A 20,143-nucleotide genomic window follows, 5' to 3' on the forward strand; every position below is an offset into this window, starting at 1 on the left:
GCCGGTGCCTGCTCAGTGGCTCCGGACCCATCCAAGGTAGAGAAGACAGCAGGATTCTTAGTTGAAAGAGTTTTGCGGCATACCGGACTCCGAAAGGGTCTCAGTAGTGGTCTGCAAATCCACAGAAGTGGGCATCAGGGGCTGCAAAAGCACCTCATTAAGGACTGGAGAACTGACTACTAGTTTAATGGAAGCATCGTCAGTAGGTTTGGACCTATGTGGTCTGTCTCTCTTTATCTTTATGTTTTTTTGGAAGATCTGCTGTTGGATGGCTTACCAAAGTCATATCAGAGTTTGAGGACTGTAAGTGAAAATATCTGGCTACAATAAGGGCCCGACGATGGATAGTTCTGGTGTTAAAGCACAGAAGCGACAATGGGGGACATCGTGGTCTGGGCCTAAACAAGTGATGCAGTAAGAATGGAAGTCTTGGTGTGGTATTTGCTTTCCATATGCAAGGCAATTATCAACTTTTTCTGACATCAGTTAGTGCAAGAAAAAAGGATCCCCAATGGGGTACTTAACTTTAGAAGACTTCAACTTCAATTCAGTAGATGAAAACTCAGGTAGCAGCCGACCAATACTCGTGCAAACTGCTTCTGCTTCTGCTTCAGGCTCCACGGCAAGAAAGACTGATGTAATGGTGTCAGCTATACTACTGATGACCTGACGTCAGTCCTGGAGCAAGAGCAACTGATGCAGAAGTACTAAGTCTCTGGTATTCAGGCCAGCTGAGGTCTACCCTGGCAGGGATAACCCAAATGTAATGACTGCAACAGTGAAACATGAAGAACATCTACTTTTAGTACACAATTTTGAGAAGAAGCTACTCAGCAGTTAGATGTGTGTAACGTAAGATGCTTGTTAATATAAATACATGTTTTTCATCTGTTTTCTTAAATTTATGCAGTAGTTTCTTAATTCATAGGTTCATATTAAGCTATTGATTACAGTGGATAATTGGTAGACTAGCCAACAATCTCATCTGTTTACCAAGAAATGAATTAATACCAGACCTTGACCTAGTTTTGGCCCATTTGTGTAATGGCTGGAGGGGCCGCACAAAAGCTGTACTTACGATTGTCCACCCAGTCTCTCAGGTTACACTTAAAAGGGACACGGAGCTACGCTGCTTAACCCTAAGAGAGTCTGTGCCATAAAAGAGTGTGTGAAAGATGACTATCTCACCAACATGTCCTGTTTATGTACAGGTGGAGATTTAGGTCTCCTAAGTGGCTGTTTAGAATGGTATTAGTTTTATGGATGGACTGGATCATTGAAGAATATGTAGGCAAGGCAGAGATCTCCTCCCAACAGGTATTAGGAAATGGATAAAAGAGAACAAGACAGAAACTGCTTTAATGCAGTGTAGCTAAAGGAGAAAATACCTTTGATATTTTTTGGTAAGGAAATGCATTCTCTTGAGCTGGGTAAAATGCTGAGCTAAGTCCATACTAAGGGTGCACTGTGTTCTTTGACTGGCCTGATATGGAAGGAGTAGAGTGGAATGATGACTTCCTTGGATCTAGAAGATATGCCCCTGGAGATTAGACTGGCTATTTAAAAGGATTTCCTAACAGCAGTGGTCACATGCTGGTCAAAAAATATTTCCTCGTCAGTGAAGGTGACCAAGAGCCTAATGACAGTTAGTTGTGAGGGGTTGTTGCCTGTATGATAGATGTGTCCAGGTTTGCCAAAGGACACATTGGCATATAGTCTGGTATGCTCCAAGTACCATTTGTTAGTATGAGTTAGGCCCTCCTAGAGAATATGTAGGTCAGCTGGGGTATTTCTGACCATTCTGAGTTTGCAATCATTGGCAAACTTAATCAGCCATGATGTCTGTTTTAATGTCGGAGAAGTAGACACCAATGAGGAGTTGGCCCCAGGACTGGTCTGTGGGGGCCACCACTGTTAATCACTCTTGGTTCTGAGTGTGCCTGCAGAACTAACAGGCAAGTTTTTGTTGGTGATCCTGTTTGCTATTCAGTGGGTAACAGAGATTTACATTTAATTGGATTAGTTTATCAATGATGAAAATTAATAAAACATGAATGACCACCATAGCTAAGAGCACTCAATTTAATAAAATGAATTCAGACCAACAGAAAACTATAAACAGTAAGCACTTTCACAATATACAAATCGTTTCATCAGAAATGACAACGTACCCATGAAGCTAATATAACAATTTAACACTGACATTTCCTGAAACAATCCTTCAATCAGACTTAAAAGTCCTTAAAAATACATTAAATATACTTAATACTGAATACTGACTCGGATGGACTTGGGTAAGGTTGAGACCATCCTGAAAGATACTAAATCACTCTGAGGATTTATATCAGAGGGTGTCCCAGTTTTCTGTTGGGACAGATTTTTGTTTTGTGACATTACATGTAGCATCTTTGTTTACAAAGATACCCAATATTTGGGGTATTGAGAATATTAGGACTTATTTGCACTGTAAGGAAGGCCTCTTGAGAGAAAAGGTAGAACTTATATGCACTTTACTTGAGATAATTCTTGATAACAATGTGTGTTTAGAGAGGATTTTTATCTTGAAAAGGTTGGCATGGCTACAGGCACAGCTTGTTCTAACAGCTACACCACTCTTGCCCGAGCACAATGGGAGTTGGACGTGGTTTTAGATAAGAATAGGTTTTACTGGTATATTTATATATTATAAGAGGTTTGTCGATGAAATCCTTTTATTATGGGGAGGCTCCCTAGAGTTTCTGTCAGAATTTGTGACATATTTGCATTCTACAACTTCATTTCTGAAGTTCACTCGTGTGTTGTCCAGTAATGAGATGGCATTTCTTGATGTCAGTAAATCAGAGTTGAGACAGATCTATACTTTTTTCAGAAAAGCTTGCAAGAAGAATTCACTGCTACATAAAGAGTATGCATCCACGTCATAACCAAGGAATGTACTTAAGGGTCAATTCCTAAGGGTGTTGAGGTTGTGCAATGATGACAACATGCAAACAGCTTAAATCAGATTTTTTAGCCAGGGGCTATGAGGAGAAGGAGATTGAGGTTTGCATGACCCAGGTGCTTTCAGAAAGACAGGGTAGGGGAAAAGTGTACTTCTCATCCCAGACCACCGATCGTAATAGTACATTAGTACGTTCATCTGGGCAAATTGTTAGAGTCCCCCTTACCTATTCCAGTGATATTAATATCTTTTGTGATTATTAGGAAGCACTGGGGAATTGTGTTGGTCTCTGGGGAGCTGAGAGGTGTTATAACAGTTGCATCATTATTTTATTTTAGGAACAATTTTAACCTGAAGAGACAGCTGTGTTTACAGGCAAGAGGTTAATAGGGATATACCCAGGTCTCAATGAGAAGGAACATATCCTTGTCGGAGATGTCATGTTTGTAATTTTATACAATCCAGTATGATTAAACATCCTACATTAGGTTTTTCCATTGAATGCAAATTTTATACTGACTGTACAACCAGAGATCTGATTTATTTATCTTTCTGCATGATCTGCTTTGCTTTTTACGTTGGAAAGACTAATCGCTACTTGAAGGAGCGGATACTTGAACGATTGAAACATTAAGAATGAGAAGAAAGAGAATGCTTTAGCATGACATACTAAAAGAGAAGGTGGTCATCATATTTTTAAGTTCTTAGTTTAAAGGTGAGAGAAGCAAATATTAGGGGTGGGGACCTCAGAAATAGAACGGAGGTGAGGAAATTAGCCAGATTCTCTCTTTGCAAGTGGATAGATTCCCAGGCTTAAATGAAACTATCTCTTTAAAACCAGCTTTGAAAGCTCTGCCACTCCCACATTTGTTTTAGTTTTTGGTGATTGTAGAACTGAAATGTATTTACATTAGTTTTTTACATTTTTTTTTAATGTAAGTTTTTTTTATATGAGTTTCCAGCCTTAAAGTAATATTCAGTATTAAGAATAGTTAATGTATTTTTAAGGACTTTTTTAAGCTTGATTGTATGATTGTTGCAGGAAATGTCAGTGTTTAATTGTTATATTAGCTTAATGGCTACATTGTCATTTGTCTGATGAAACAATTTCTATATTGCAAAAGCGCTTACTTTTATAGGTTTCTGTTGGTCTTAATTCATTTCATTAAAGTGAGTGCTCTTAGTTGTGACGGTAATGCATTTTTTATTAATTTTCGGTATTGTTGGTTCTAAGTGCCGTGCCGTCACCATTGTGGTCTCCCTCCTTGGAGTTTATCAATGATACCGGAGTGTGGAATGATGTCAAAAACTTTGGCCAAATCCAGGTATGCAATGTGAACTGATTTGCAGGAGTCTGTTGCCTTGGTGAAGTATTCAAAAAATTCCACCAGGTTCAGGAGGCAGGGGTTAACATTAAAGCTAAACTGGTTCTGGTTCTAATTTTGAAGACTGCCTATGTCTTTAAGGCAATGGATTATGGATCTCATTGAGGCTGACATGTCTGTAGTTAAATGGGTCAGTGACAGGCCCCTTTATGTGGAGGGGATGACTACAACAGTTTTTCAAATGTCTAGAATGAATCCAGAGGAGAAGCTGAGATTGACTAGAATTAATAAGGGATCGACCAGGCAGAGCTTGCCGCTTACAAGAAGACAACCTGGCACATTGTCAGGGCCCATGTTGATAGTGTTTCTAGCCTTGGAAAAAGTGTTTAGGACTTGCTCAGGAGTAATTTGTAGGGGGTGGAACAGGTATGTAAATATACTGTTAGCAATTTGGCAGAGATTGGTGGGTAAAGTTCAGGCTGAATTTGTCTACTAATATACTGACAATGTTCTCAGTACCTCCCTGGACTACATGAAAAGAGACATAGAGGAGCTCTCAGATTATGTAGCTCAGGCCGGTATGACCCTGACCCTGAGCAGTATCCTACCCTCACCAAGAATGATGCCACAATACAGAGACAAAATGATCAGCTTTAATAATTGGCTTAATTACTGGTGTCATTCTAAGGGGATCCAATGTCTGTCTGCCTGGGATGACATGCTTGACAAGCCACGCTGCTCATGAGGGACGGCTTGCACCTGTCACCCCTGGGCTTCCGGATATTGGCAAAGGCTCTTGCCACCCCCATAGTGCCTTTTTTAGGCAAGGCTCAAATGATAAACCTACCACCCTAGAAAACAAAAATGGAGAAAAACTAAGGGTAATACTGCTCAATGCCAGAAGTCTAAACCTCAAGATGCATGCCCTCGAAGCCCTCCTCAGTATGGAGAATGTTGATGTCTGTGCTGTGACTGAAACCTGGTTCAAGGCTCCTGAGAGCACCCCAGCACTATCAGGTTATACCTCATATCATGCGTTCCGGCCCCAAAATCCGGACCGAACCACAAAAGGAGGGGGAGTATCCATATTCATAAAGGATACCCACACCTCCAGGTTAGTGGCAACGCACGAAGCATCGGAGACCATCCAGGTGCAATTAACCATAGGTAAAACTTCCCTACAGTTTGTAACATGCTACAGACTACCTTCTCAAACTCAGGAAACCCACACAGCCTTCCTGAAGACACTGGAGAGTATGAATGTCTCTCCAAACACCATCATATTGGGTGACTTCAACTACCCAAACATAGACTGGGAACATTACTCAAGCCCCAACACCCTAGCCCAAAGGTTCCTTGAGTTCATAAACTCAAATGCTATGGAACAACTAGTCACCATTCCCACAAGAGGAGAAAATATACTAGACCTGATCATCACAAACATGGGGACAAAATGCTCCACATCGGAAGTATTTCCCTCATTGGTCAGATGAGACCATAAATTGATGTCACTGGAGATCCACATCCCGCCCCACCCCAGCAAAAAGACCACAGTGAAGAACTTCTCAAAAGCAAACTTCACACTTCTTAAGACTGGAGTGGTATCCTTCAAGGCCCCCGAGCCAGTGGAAACCACAACCCACGCTGCTGAAACCCTTACAAATGCCTTCTACGAGCACCTCCAGGAATGTATGGATCAAGCAATCCCTAATAAAATCAAGACCCTTTCCACCAAAGGCAGGCGCCTGGTCTGGTGGACTCCAGCCATAAACAAACTCTACAACAAGAGGAGAAAGCTACTACATGACAGAGCAAAATCCCTAAAAGGGAAAGCATCTCTGATCAATACTAGCAAAAAACTACGATCACTCATAAAATCATCCAAGGCCAACTTTGAGAGAAAAATCGCTAATGACACAAAAGACAATCATAAAGCTTTCTTTAGCTATGTTAGAAACCTGGGTGGAAACTCCCAGATATGCTCAGAATTAGTCCAAAATGATAAAAAAATCACTGAACCCACAGACATTGCCAACATACTGGCAGACAGGTTCAGTGAAATTTCTCCCTCCCCCCCAAAAGGAGAAATATCTATCCCACCAGAGTCTAGTCTCCCAAACATCTCAGATGCCCATGTGAGAGCTGCTCTCTCTAAAGCAAAAAACACAGCATCAATGGGACCGGACGGTGTCCCTGGCTGTGTGCTACATGAACTCAGTGAGGAACTAAACCCACACATAAGGCTGCTGTTTAATCTTAGCCTTACTACAGGATACGTACCCAAAGAATGGCGTACGGCAACTGTGGTCCCACTCCACAAAGGCGGTGCTTCTACGGACCCTGGAAATTACCGCCCCATAAGCTTGACGAGCCTTGTCTGCAAAGCTATGGAGAGGATCATAATGAAACTCATAAATAAATACATTGGGGACCTACAGACACTGGATCCTACCCAATTTGGCTTTGTCAAGGGCAGATCCTGTCTCTTGAACTTGGTCGACTTTTTTGAAACAGTCACTAAGGCCATTGATGAGGGTAAGGCAGTTCACACAGCCTACCTTGACCTAGCAAAAGCCCCACTCGGGCATCATAGAAAAGCTCACCAGCTTAGATGTAAACCCATATGTCACAAGATGGGTTGCAAACTGGCTCAAGGACAGAACACACAGGGTTAGAGTTGCTGGTGCCATGTCAGACTCTAAGCCGTCACGAGAGCGTGTCCCACAGAGCTCAGTCCTGGGCCCCTCTTGTTCGGCATTTATTTTTCTGAAGTGCAGGCAAACATAGGGGGATTGTGGCTGACAAAATTTGCAGATGACTGCAAACTGGGCACCATAATTGACACTCCATCAGACACAGACATCCTCCAGAAAGGTCTCATAGAAATGGATAACTGGTGCCAGAGCCATGGCCTTAAGCTAAATGCCAAAAAATGTATAGTCATACCCTTTGGGAAAAACAAGGTAACCCCTAATTACCACATAGGTGGTAATCCATTGAACACGGAAGAAGTTATCAGGGACCTGGGGACCCAAGTTGACAGTAACCTCAAGTGGTTAGGAAGACCTTCTACATTGCCCACCTGATCATGAAGGGATTCACATCCAGATCAGGAGAGGTCATTGTACCCCTGTACTCTTCACTTATCAAACCAATGATTGAGCCGACACCTGCAGCAGTTGGAAAGACCCCAAAAGTTCCCTCACCAAAAGGATAAAGGGGCTCAAACATATGTCATACGATGCCCGACTGAAGAAACTCCAGCTCTATTCAGTCACATACCGTCTGCTCAGAGGTGATCTGTGCCTGACATACAAGGCCATGTCCAACCCGAATTAATGGACATGCTCCACCTCAAAAATCCAAATCCACCAGAGCCACGAGAGAAGAGACTTAAACCTCAACACGGATATAAATAGGACGTGCTGGAGGGACAGATTCATCACCCAGAGACTCCCTACACTATGGAACAGAATCCCAGTCCATGTGAGGCAGAGCCCCTCACTGACTCTGTTCAAGAGAAATCTTGATGAGTGGATGGGAGATCGTAGGTTTACCCCGGGAATCATCTCTGTATCACTGCTGGACAGAGGCACAGCAAACTAATGGGTATAGTATTCTCATCCTAAGGGGTGGTGAAAGCCACACACACTCTGGCTAGGCTTATAAATGCCCTAGGGCAGATAGCCTAGTATGAACCTATGAAGTAGATGAGAATGTGATGTTTTGCATTAGTGTTAGAGCATTGCTGGTTGTTTTGTATTAGTGTTAGAGCATTGCTAGTTATTAATTTCTTAGGGTCACAATAAATACTTCCTTCGATGCTGACCCCAATAAAGGCTGTCCTTCCTGTTCCCCTTTGCAGAAGAAACCAATATAAATCCAAACTCCGCTTGTATAAATGGTCAAGAAAACCCATGAGTTAGAAAGCCAAATTTATTAGAACAGAAAACAAAATGACACACAAGCTACTTGATCATTTTGAGCTTCTCACTAGCTGGTGAGTTAAGTTTGCTTTAATGGGTTAGGAGATTCTTCCTCCTACTTTATATTTTTTTTACTGGGGTTCCACTAAATTGATTTGCTCTTAAATTTGGCACAATAGTTACATCATATGGAAACCAAGACCCCAATAAAAGCTTGGAGGTGGGTGCAGAATTTTCCATGAACATTGCATGTTAATCAGGGTCTTGTAGGTGAAAAGAATGTTTAAATTTCATCAGGTCATCAGCTGGCTGGAGTAGATTTGCCTTAGAATAGGCCCTGAAGCTGGTGTTTTTCAGGTAACTTAGGTTTTGCATCTAGAGTAAATGTTACTGCATGATGGTCAGATTTGACCAGTGATAGGTAACTGTGGGCTCTGAGGATAAGGGGCCTATATTTCTGAGAACCAGCTACAGTATTTTAGAACCCCTTGTTGGGATTTTGACTTGTTGTTCCAAGGAATTGGCATTAGTGAATAGTGGAATCTCTGCACATACTTGATTGTGATGGTTTAGGTTTCCCACATCATGGTGTGAGGAAGAGTTGAAGTCCCCCAAGAAGATACTGTTAAGTTCTACTGTGAGGGATGTCAGTTTAAGATGTGCCTCATGGTCTGCTGGTGTCCTAGATGGGGCACTGTAGTTGCTACTATGTGGTATTGGGTTGTCTTCATTTGTAAGAAGAATGTGGAGTAGTTCCAGATCATTGTCCTGCATTGAGTCTTAAAGTGAAATTGTTTGTTGTGAACACAGATATGCTCCCACCACATACAGCATTCAATTCATTGCTGGGTTTGAAGGAGTGGCTGGTATTACATTCTGCACTGTGGTGTGCTTTCATTATTCTGAAACCATGTTTCATTAACTACACATATATCATTATATTCAATGGTTGAAATGCCTTTAGAGAGTACAGCATTTTGTTTAGGCTTCCAGAACTGATCAGTGCTGCTTTTATAATAAAATACTAGTTTCACTCCTTTTCCAGATGCATATTCAGGAAGCTCCATGGTGTCAGTCTACATATGATCTATGTCAGAACTCTACAATGGTCCATTATTTAGGGCCAATTCATCTTCCTGGTTAATAAAGGAAGGAAGGAAGGAAATTAATTGTGCCCGCCATCTCAAGTCACTTCCATGTGCAGAATGTTCATGTCGTATGTACTTTGGATGAGGGAATTTGTGGGCTTTAGTGATGTTACATATCCTGGCACCTAAGATTCGGCTAACCATGACCCTGTCTTTGCTCAGCCTGGTGAGTTGAGTGCCTGTGTGTTTAACTGTGGAATCACTTAGCACCAGGATTCTCCCAGATAAGCTAACTTGCCCTTTCTGCCTTAAGGGCTTCTGAGTGCTTGGTATTTGACTTTTGTTAGTGTCTATATTTTCTATGGTGTCGGCGAAAGGTGTATATTCAATGCAAAATCTTGATGCTGGAATGCATGTAGGAGGTAAATTTGGGGGTTCAAGCTAATGCTTATTCTTCGGCATTAGAGACAGCTTAGGTAAAGATTTTTTGAATTGCATGAACATAAGAGTGCTTAGAATTTGTAGTCTATTGATGTTGAATAGGTGCAGGTGTTGTAAGACACTGAGTCCACTGCATATAGCTGGCTAAGAGGGATGCCTTCAATTAAGTACTTGTATCTCTTGCAGATAGACTCCTTTGAATGTAGTAGATAGTTATCCATAAGCAAGAGGCAGTTCATGCACTGCTGAGGATTCAAAGTGCTTTAAGGCTGACGAAAAAGGAGGGGTGTGTGTGTTGACTCTCCATTAATAACCAGTGCTGCTAGATTTAAAGTAAGTGAGGATCTAAAGAGGGTGAGGAAGTTTTAATAGACTGGTTATATATTCAGTGTAAGCCCATGCTAATCAGTGCAACTAGTACACAGACTGTCCAGGTAGGTGCAGCTAAGAGGATGTTCGTGCAACTCAGTGCAAGCAGTTTAGACAAAGTGGAAATGGATGAGTAATTCACCACTGTTCTAAAGAAGGTACCTTTAGTGTAGCAGAAAGAGAATTCTGCTTTCACGTACTACCGTATAGAAATACTACTAATATGCCACTGCACTTAATGCAGCACCCCAGAAAATCCAATAGAAGAGAAAAATGAAAACCAGGTGTAATCTGGAGCCCAAGAGCTGTAGACCACTGGAATGTTTAAGTTAGTCCATCACCCTCAGCTAAGCAGATTCGCTCAAGGCAGTACTCTTAAACATGAAGAACAACCGTATTAAAACAGAATGGCTCAAAATGGTTAAAGTGCAAACAGCAGTATCAGGCAAGGTAGAATTAGATGAAAATGACTTTGATGGTATAAAAATAGTATAGGCAACGTGAAAACAGTTCTAAATGCCTAAAACAGTAACGGGTAATGCAATAAGGGCTAGAATAGCTAGGCAACTTAAATGCAAACAAACTGGAAAAAATTGTATAATGTATGAATAGTAAGGACAGCAGTTATCCTGGTGAGTTCAGAATAATTACACTCATTGTAAATAATTTATTAGGCACGTTATACATGCTGTGCTTATTAGCTATACATGTATCTAGTGCAGTACTTTGTCCTTGTACCTTTTGTTCTTGCTTGTTTTAGCAGAATTGTAAATTGCATCACTTTTTGCTGTGCAGAACAACCAGGGAAGACAATTCATTCAGAGAAAAAAAATGGATGCATAGATTCTGTTGTCCCCTACTGAATACAAATGCTGTAGAGAAAAGCATCTTGAAATAGCTTGATAAAATACAGACAATGAGGTTCAATTTACAATTTTAACTGTGACTATTCTACAATAAACTGGCTTGTGATTTAAAAAAAATGGGTACTTGCGTATTATCACAGCCACATTCTTACCGCTTCTTTTTTGCCATTCTGCTGTTTGCAGTACAAGTGATAAAGTCCTTGTACTGTGGACAAAAGCACTCAGTTTGAACATTAAACGGAGGTTCCATTATTCCTGCATCCTCTGTTATTTTATTCATTTTTTAGTTTTGAGTTAGTTATAATGATACATTCAACAGGTAACAGTGTAGGCGTGTAGCATGGAGTGCACTGACAGTGGAAAGGAAATGAGTGGATGTAATGGGAACAGTGAGACAGGTACTGGGGAGATTCGGCCGCAAATGTTTGCATAATGGTCATGGTGGTGTTTTGGTAGTGGAAGTGTGAGTTGGAGTAATGGGGCCAGTAGAAGATGCTCTGTCACTACCTATAACACATTAACTGTACAGACTTCCGCAGGATGTCCAGATTTTCGCTTCAAAAATTCAGTCTGTTCCTCATAAAAAAATTACTTTTTCTGACTAATTGCTTGGATAATCTAAGGAATAAAATTACTACATAATAACACACACTTGATTTTCTGACTTCATACCATTTAGAAAATACATTGCAGCAGAAGGTAAGTTATTCTAGCTACTTTCAAAGTTTGTAAGACACTGTTTAAAGTCTATCCCTATTTTGGCCCTTCGTCCCACAATTATGTATGGTTTTGTCCAGATTCCTTGAGCTAAAAGGTTGAGAGGTATGACTTTACACGAGGTGGCAATCCTTGTTTTAGAAAGGAAAGGTTGACAGCTATGGCTATCACTGCTTACATATTATCACATTGTTTGGAATGTGGTTGCGATAATACGCAAGTACCAAAAAATGCCACATGTATTGTTAAATGCAATGATGGAGTCAGTAGCAATTATATGAAAATAACCTGCTGCTCAAATATTCATAGATTTTGATTAATGGTCAACTGTTGTATTCTCGGTTTAGGAGACTAAAGTTACACAGGTATATCTTTTGCAAAAACTGACTTTAAATTATTGACAGAGGGGTACCAAATTTAGCACTAATAGTAGTGTCTAATGCATTCACACAAATATGTTTCTTTTCCAGTAAAAAAAATTCTAATATGTTATAACATTTAATTCCATGTTAAATTTTATCACTGACGCAACCCTTGGTTGTATTACGAGAGGAAGCCTAATGACTTCTTCTGTTCTTCTTTTGGCTTGACCCGGTTAGGGGTCGTCACAGTGGGCCTCCGGTCCGCTAATGATTGGCAGTAGATTTTTACAGTGCCAGCCCAACACCCAACCTTGAACAAAGGCACACCCATTCACACATGTCTTTCGAATGCCACTCGACCGTGGTGAGGACATGCAGACTCCACACAGAAGGCGCTCCAGCTGAGAGTCAAACGGGAGAACCTCTTGCTAAGGCAACAGCACTACCGCTGCACCACTGCGGCTAGGAAGCCTAATAACTTACTGGGGCAAATATACCATGACTGAAACATCAAAACATTTCACAGTCAGTGGTGGTTTGCTCTTTCCCTTAGAATTTGTGACTTAGGGGGCTTTGTGTGTGGGGGTGGGGGGATGGACTGCCAAATTTCTTAGTTTTGTAGATAAATGTCAGGTGTGATGAGTTCACATTTGGTAAGTTATTAGGAAGCTGTTATGAGAAATTACAAACTGTCATAGACCCAAGCGTAGAAAGTGACATTTAAAGGGGCTCCAAACAATTTTTGTTTCAGAAGTAATCTTTATTTTAGCTAGTGCAGTAATCCAAAAATGTTACTGACAGTGCGGACATAATCTAGGAATCCTAGACTTAAATCTCACTTTCTCTAGTTAAACAGGCATACACAATAAAGCATTTTAGCAAGTATATTTCTTTACTCTTAACTATTCTCTTTTTTTGTTTTAATAAGGACTGTCCTGGATATGAAACATTTCTTATGGAGGATAGTATTGAAGATGTGATTATGGAGTCTTTTAGGGGAAAAAAATAAGAGATCTGCTCCACTGACAGGGCAGTCTGAATGTCGCAGTATTTTTAACAAAATGCAGACAACAGATGAAAAAAGAATACTTCTAAACTTGCGTACCTGCAATACGAAGGTGGGACCATACCGTAAACCATTATCTTGTCACATATCTCCACAGCAATCACCATGGTAAACCAGCCAGTACTAAGCCAAGAATGGGACTTCTGTCTGCAGAAACAAAATACAGAAGTGACATAAACTGAGTTGTTGTGAAATCTTTTTGATTGTAGTGGCACAAGTTCCTCAATTTTATCTTTCAGCACCCAAATGATGGCATGTAGTAATCGGCTGAATTAGACTTCTGCAGAATAACAAAAACTACAGATTTTAATAAATATGTTGGGTGACAAATCAAGAAAATTTAACAATAGCTTCTAGGAAACTACTCTTCTGAGATGTTATTTAGAGAAGCCTGAATTACAATGCTTCCAGTGAAGTATATGATACCAGTTAACAACATACAATTTCATGTTATGATATTGAAGAAAAGTACTAAATTCATAGCGAGTAATTGTATTGCTTTTTATCCTAAATAGAACAAAGTACAGGTACATAGCCACAAGCAAATTGAAAGTAATTCACTATGCAGTTTACTTAAAAGTTCCTACATCCTTCACATACTGATAAGTGTATGCATATAGCTGGAAAGATTGTCCAAAATGTAAAATGTATTTTCTGTGAAGTACGAGGGATATATCTGTATTGTATCTACTCCTCTTTTAACAAAAGTAACAGTAGCTGGGTATAACAAGCACAACATTCTTCAATGTACACTTATCTACAAAATATTTGGTACTTGTATGTTGGCTCCTACAGTGGGCCGCAGACCTGACTGATATTAGTGCTTCTGGTTGAAATTGCTATTTGAAACCAGTACAGATAAACAGAGAGAGAGTTGAAGCAGGAAAAAGTAGCTGATCCCAGAACTGAGGCTGTCAACATTTGTGTAGAATTTTACATTGGTCCAATGGATAAAAAAAGGCTGCTATTTCATTAACACGTTCCCTTTATGGCAGAGACCTTGAGAGTCACTAGGAATTGCCATACAAATTCTGAATGTTTCTACCCATATTTTTATCTTTATTATGATACATGATAAATGCTCAGAGTTGTAAAACTTATTGCATTTGCTGAAAAGGTCCAAGTATGAGAGTTTTTATTTTATATTTAGTTTTGTTTAAAAATAAATCAAAAGATCAGCTGAAATAAAGCACCCCACTTTTTTAAGCTTTACATGGGGTGATATAACAACTTTCAAAGTTATACAGTTCTGCTAATTGATATTCTAAAGTTAAAATACATTTCAAATGCTGAAATAATATATGTATAAAGGCTACGGGAGATGGCCACAGAAAGGTATCTCTCATTTTTAGATAAGTTTGTTGAACAACATCGCTGGTTTTACAATCAAAAGACCAGTTGCAGGGCAGTCAAGTGCTACTTTTTAAACAACATGGCTTTCAAAATAGCAATCTTCATGTCAGCTCTGTGACAGAGATGCGTAAAACCCTGAGTCTGATCTATATGAGAGAAGTTCAGTTATTGACACTGGAGAAGCCAATCTTGGGAGGAACTTAGTGACCAATATAGGCTGGGAGTAATCACCCTCACAAAGCAGTGGACAAGCTGTAGCAATCATCGGGGCATGCAGCATAGAAGAAAAATGCTTGAAGGGGTCTACACTTTAGGAAATCAGGTCACTTGATCTGTGTTGAGGAACTCCATACACATGAGATAAAAACATTAATTTCTCTCATGACTTCCTAGAAGTTAATCTTTCCACAGCATCACTTCTGCCGCAGTACCTCTGACACATCCTTGATCTTAAATATACCTACTCTGAGGTCATCACACAACAGTGGAGAAAAGGCAATTCCCCACTGTAAGTGAGTGATTTCATTGAAACATTTTCGCTGAAACTGCCTTCAGTGTTCTGACAGGTTCCCCATATGTTTTTACTCAGTCATGCTCAACGATGCATGCTTTGTCCAACAAACTCACTAAAATACTTCTAACACCTTTCTACTCAGATCATTGACAACAATGTTACTATAAATGTGTGTGTGCAAGTGTCAATAATCCATGTATGCAAACAAAAAGCACTACTTTATTTAAAAATATTGCATATTGACTAAACTTTGTAGTCAGCTGTTCCAGTGTCTTATTGTGCTTTAAAGTATTTTATATATAAGAGAATAAAAAGGACTTCATGGAAGCAGCCCATCTAACTGGGAATCGACTAATCCAAAGACTGTTTTGTTGGGTTTGCTTCCCTTCCCAGAAGTGGTATGACCACAGAGTAATAAGAGTGTAAAGGGCAATACTGCCCACATGGGAGACAGGCGAAACAGGTCCCCTCTGTTCTGTTACAATTTATAAGCTCATTAATATATATATATATATATAAGCATTCATGTTAATTCATTTATTTGTTAATCAGGGAGAGAGGATCACTTGACTTGAAGGAACTTTCCAGCATGATCTGTGCACACGACAGAAATTTAGAGCGAATGTGTACAATACATACACATATATAATAAAGAAATCATTTTTGTACAGCAGTTGTGCAAATGCACATTGGCTGCAGTACATATGCAATTAAAACAGAATACACAGAAGTAACTTTAACGCACAAATGTTTAAATTCCTAGGTAAATAAGACAGAAGATTGTGCAGAGCATTATTTATACCTACATGTTTAATGCACACAAATTCTCTGAGTCCAGACATGCAGAAGTAAAGAACTCTGTCCCTTTGTTTGCTGCATCAAATGAAGCATTAGTATTGCTGCATCAAATGAAGCATTAGTATTGCTGTGTGCTAAGATAGAGTCCTGTAGCTGCTTCCTGATGGGTTGGGATAGGGATATCCTGCCAGACATTCATCACAATGTTAAGATACTTGGGATATGGGGAATGGAGAAGTCTAGGTTCACCTCTACCAAATTCAACAATAGCATCCTAGATCCCTAATATTACCTTCTCATGAGAAGCAGTCAGTGAGTAAATGTTGCCAAAATAGCATGTTTACTAGAAGCAGTAGCTGTTTTAGTACTTTAGTTATTTAATTTAAATATGGTAAATCCTCATGTAAATGACCACATTTTAATCATGTATAGAAACATTTCCACTGATAACATAAGGAAGGCAGTGAGATATTATTGATATAAGCAAGATGGCAATTTTTTTGATATAATTGCTCTAATATAATTTTTATCCTTCACAAAATACTATTGGGCAGGTGTTGGGTAAATGAATACCTAATTATTAGATTATGCATCTTCAACTAGCTGAATATCATTTTATGTCTGAATAGGACATTTAGAAATCAACTTGACACATAGGGTCTTACCAACTTAATAATGCTAAAATTATTAATTCTACTGAAATACTAGCAGTATACCCTCTTGAGCAGTTTGCTGTACAAGACCTGGTCTGCAGGATGCTTTATCATTGTTTTTTGATAGTGTTGCTATGTTTATTGTAATTTTAATTCTGCTGATTTAACTAGGTTAGCCCACTTAGTACACATTGTTATTGCAGCGGAGATTCTAGTTCTGTCCTTACAGTTGCACATTATGCAGATGGAAAGTAAGGAATCAAACTCTGGTCTGTAGAATGAAGTTCACTGTTAATTAACAACGTAGTACTGCATTACCATTGCTTTAGTCTGCAGTGGCTGATGAGCACTCCTTCCAAAAATAACATTTATTCCCTTGCTTGTCATCTATTTTCTCCTGTCCCAAGTAGATAGTACCACAGTTCTAGATACTTCCCAAGATTAACAAGCTTGTAGCCAGATTAACTAATTCCTAGTTTGTTTTTTGCCTTTTGCAGTAAAGGACATTTGAATCTATAATGTTCAGCAGAAAGAACAGTTAACTAGCCAACATTCAGACATGCTTTATTACACTGTGCACAAATGGTACATTTCCCCATTTTTATCTGTGATAAAATGTTGAACCAGTTATTCGTTTATGGGATTATATTTCTAAAATAATCACCAAAGGCCTTAATTAGGCTAGCTGAAAAAGCTCAAACATGTATTGACTACTGTCAACACCTCAGGATTTTAAACTGGAGAAGGTAACTCTTTAATTTCCTAAAGGCTTACTTATAAAAGTGATACAAAAACATGATGATCCACGTTAATTCTTCTGTGCAGAAAGGCCATACTTGAAAAATAACACTATACGGATGCATGCTAAACTGATTTTAGACACTGCTTCCTTCATTATGTAGTCACAAACAGGCATTGTTGGTCATTGGCAATTGGATGATTACCTCTTTCTAGTACAGTCTACTCACAAATAAATTGTCCTTACTGTGTTAATGAAATACCATGTGTATGCTAGTTGTAGGACAGACTCTGAGCATGTCATTATATTATTCATAAAGTAAAATGGATTCTGAGTGAGGAGAGAAATCACAGGAAAGTAGAAACAAAAAACAGTCCATTAATAAAATAGAAAACACATTATTGTGATTTTTACCTGTCTCTCCCAGTTTCCCGGTGGAACAGTTCATCAAAATGATGCATTTTTGCTGGAGATACAATAAGAGCAGTCAGGTTGGGGAAAGCCTGGCTTACTCTCTGGATTATCCGGTAAATTGTCCCTTTCTTTTCTTTCATCATCTTGTTGGGGGGACCCCAGAAGATAAGTGTGGCATCTGGAGATTTATTGAGAAATTCCTGGGGCCTATTTAGTACCCTATAGATGCTGGAATGGGCAACAACACGGACAGTTGTCCTGTTTCCTACATCCTTCTGAAATCCTGTAGTTGGGGCATCATTCATCCGTATGATGCACTCTGACCCATCAATCTCTGGTCCAAGGCTGCTGTTTAAAAGGTGGCTGGAACTGCTCACAAGGGCACAGGTTTGGCAGTGGAGGTTCAGAGACTAAAAGAAATTAAATTATCAAAAAGTGAGTGCAAGCAATGATGAAGCACCTGTATTTAGCAAGCACTGAAAGCAGATCAAGGTGTTGTTCTTTTCCAGTGTTAACAGAAAAAGCAAGTCTCATCAGTACAGTCAGTTTTCAGAAGTAGATATTATATACATAAGTTTAAAAATGCGCACCATTCATACTACACATCTTTGCTCAATTTTCACCCTCCAAGTAAATGTAAACTTTCTCACATACAAACGGAAGGGCTCAACAGAAGTATGCTGGGGGTATCGGATGTCTAACCCTACTTGCTGTATACGCCTAATGAAGTTAAGCCCCTCATTTGTGTTTTTTCTCTCTCTCTCTGACAGCACAGTACACCAGTAGGTATTCCACTGCCCTTGTTGTGGTGTTTGGGTTTAACTCTTTCAAATTCTTTTTGAATGGACTGTAAATAAACTGCGTGCTGCTTCTTCCTCATGTTTAGCTTAACTTGCTCATGGCTGAAAAAGGGCACTGGTGATTATTTGCAATCAGTTGCTTTAATAAATACATTAGCAAATACATGAATTTTATATTATTTAATTTATTATTTTATATGATTTAATTTATTTGTTGACAAGTTAAGCACTCTTTAATGGCATCCTTCTAATATACAGGAATCCTACTATATCAACGTCACTTACACTGTCTGTCAGTCTACAGAAACTATATGGTCTTAGATGTAAAAACAGTCTCATAGAAAGAATCAGCCTTGTAGCACAGAGGCAGGAGGTCAATTTGCACCACTGGTGACATAAGCTGGGAAATGGACGGGGGCTGCTAATAGGGCTGGCCATAACAGATAAGATGACATGGCTGACAGGTAGCCTCTCCTGTCCAGGGGGATGGAATAGGGAAACCTGATGCCTTCGGGACTAATGGTCATGATCAGGAGTCTCACAAGCTATGTCAGGCTAATGCAGGGGGTGACCGTTATATAATCGGATATCTTTGTACTAATCACTCCCACAACATTAATGACTGAACACCAAAAGTGAGACCACTCTCAAGCTTCATGCTTACTCCTCCACACTGGTGCTCACTCCCTACACCTAGAAGTGAGTTACTACTGAAGTTGACCATCTGAGAGGTTGGGGGCCCATTTGTTGACTGGCTAAATCTGGGGTCCTTTGAACAGAGCAACTGGAGAATTTGGGGATGAGTGAAAGGGACAGCTGTGGGGAAGCTTTGAAGCTTCAAGGGATTAGGAGGATGGGAGTAGTAAAAGAATACAGTTTTACAAAAACAACAAAAAAAAAAACAGTTCATGACTGTACAACAGTGGAGTAAAGTACGAACACACCTGCAGGGAACACCCATCCTGTACCGGTGCTCACACAGTGCAAATGTACATGGAAATTGCAAGGCCTGCAGTGGCACAGCATAGCAACACACATTGCAAAATTAATTGTAATCATTCCATTACACCAAATGACAATTACACAACATTAATTGTCATCACTCTATTACACCAAATGACAATTACACAACATTAATTGTCATCACTCTATTACACCAAATGACATGTAAAAACAAGTTTTTTATACTTTTGCCATAGCTTCTAACGCATTGCAATAAACTGTAAGTCAGGAAGCAAGGGCTCTTTAAATATGAAGTAGTTTTAACTAATGGTTCAATCAAGGATTTAACTGTTTAATTGTTTAATTCTGTTGAATGTGAGTATAAAATGGAGGTTTTTATGGCTGTTGAGTTGTCTGATGAAGTTGGGGCATTTGCCTCGACGAAAGTGCTTACAATAAATTGGTCTTTGTGAAGTTTAAAGCAGCTAACTTGCATTTTTGTTGTTTTTTACCAAATAACAATTGCACACCATTAATTGTCCTCACTCTATTACACCAAATGACAATTGTACAACATTAATTGTCATCATTCCATTAGACCAAATGACAACTACACAAATCACATTAGAAAGGTGGGAGATTGGCATAAAGGTTAAGGTGCTTACATTATAGACAGAAGGTACAGGGTTTGATTCTCCCATGGAGTAATTAGCTAGACTTAAAATGGCCCACAAGAGCAGTTAATCTAGTACTAATCTATGAAGCTATGAAATACGCTGTTCATGAAAGCACTCCTCCAGTCTAATTGCTTTTGACTAAAACTGAATCA

At 39.5% G+C, this 20,143-nt stretch overlaps 1 protein-coding gene across 2 annotated transcripts in view; it reads right to left on the bottom strand.

Annotated features, from left to right (window-relative positions):
- Nucleotides 1-20,143, bottom strand: part of ST6GALNAC6 (ST6 N-acetylgalactosaminide alpha-2,6-sialyltransferase 6) — a 574,938-nt gene that overhangs the window by 24,615 nt on the left and 530,180 nt on the right. For both annotated transcript variants that reach the window (XM_044065315.1, XM_044065314.1), the window contains 2 exons: nucleotides 17,573-17,982; nucleotides 13,141-13,248 (listed from right to left, as the gene is read on the bottom strand). In XM_044065315.1, the coding sequence (XP_043921250.1) occupies nucleotides 13,141-13,248; nucleotides 17,573-17,982 (518 nt within the window). The remainder of the gene's footprint in view (nucleotides 1-13,140; nucleotides 13,249-17,572; nucleotides 17,983-20,143) is intronic.

Source organism: Protopterus annectens, chromosome 3.part0 (assembly GCF_019279795.1).
Source record: "Protopterus annectens isolate FY-2018-M chromosome 3.part0, PAN1.0, whole genome shotgun sequence".
Taxonomy (NCBI): domain Eukaryota; kingdom Metazoa; phylum Chordata; order Ceratodontiformes; family Protopteridae; genus Protopterus; species Protopterus annectens.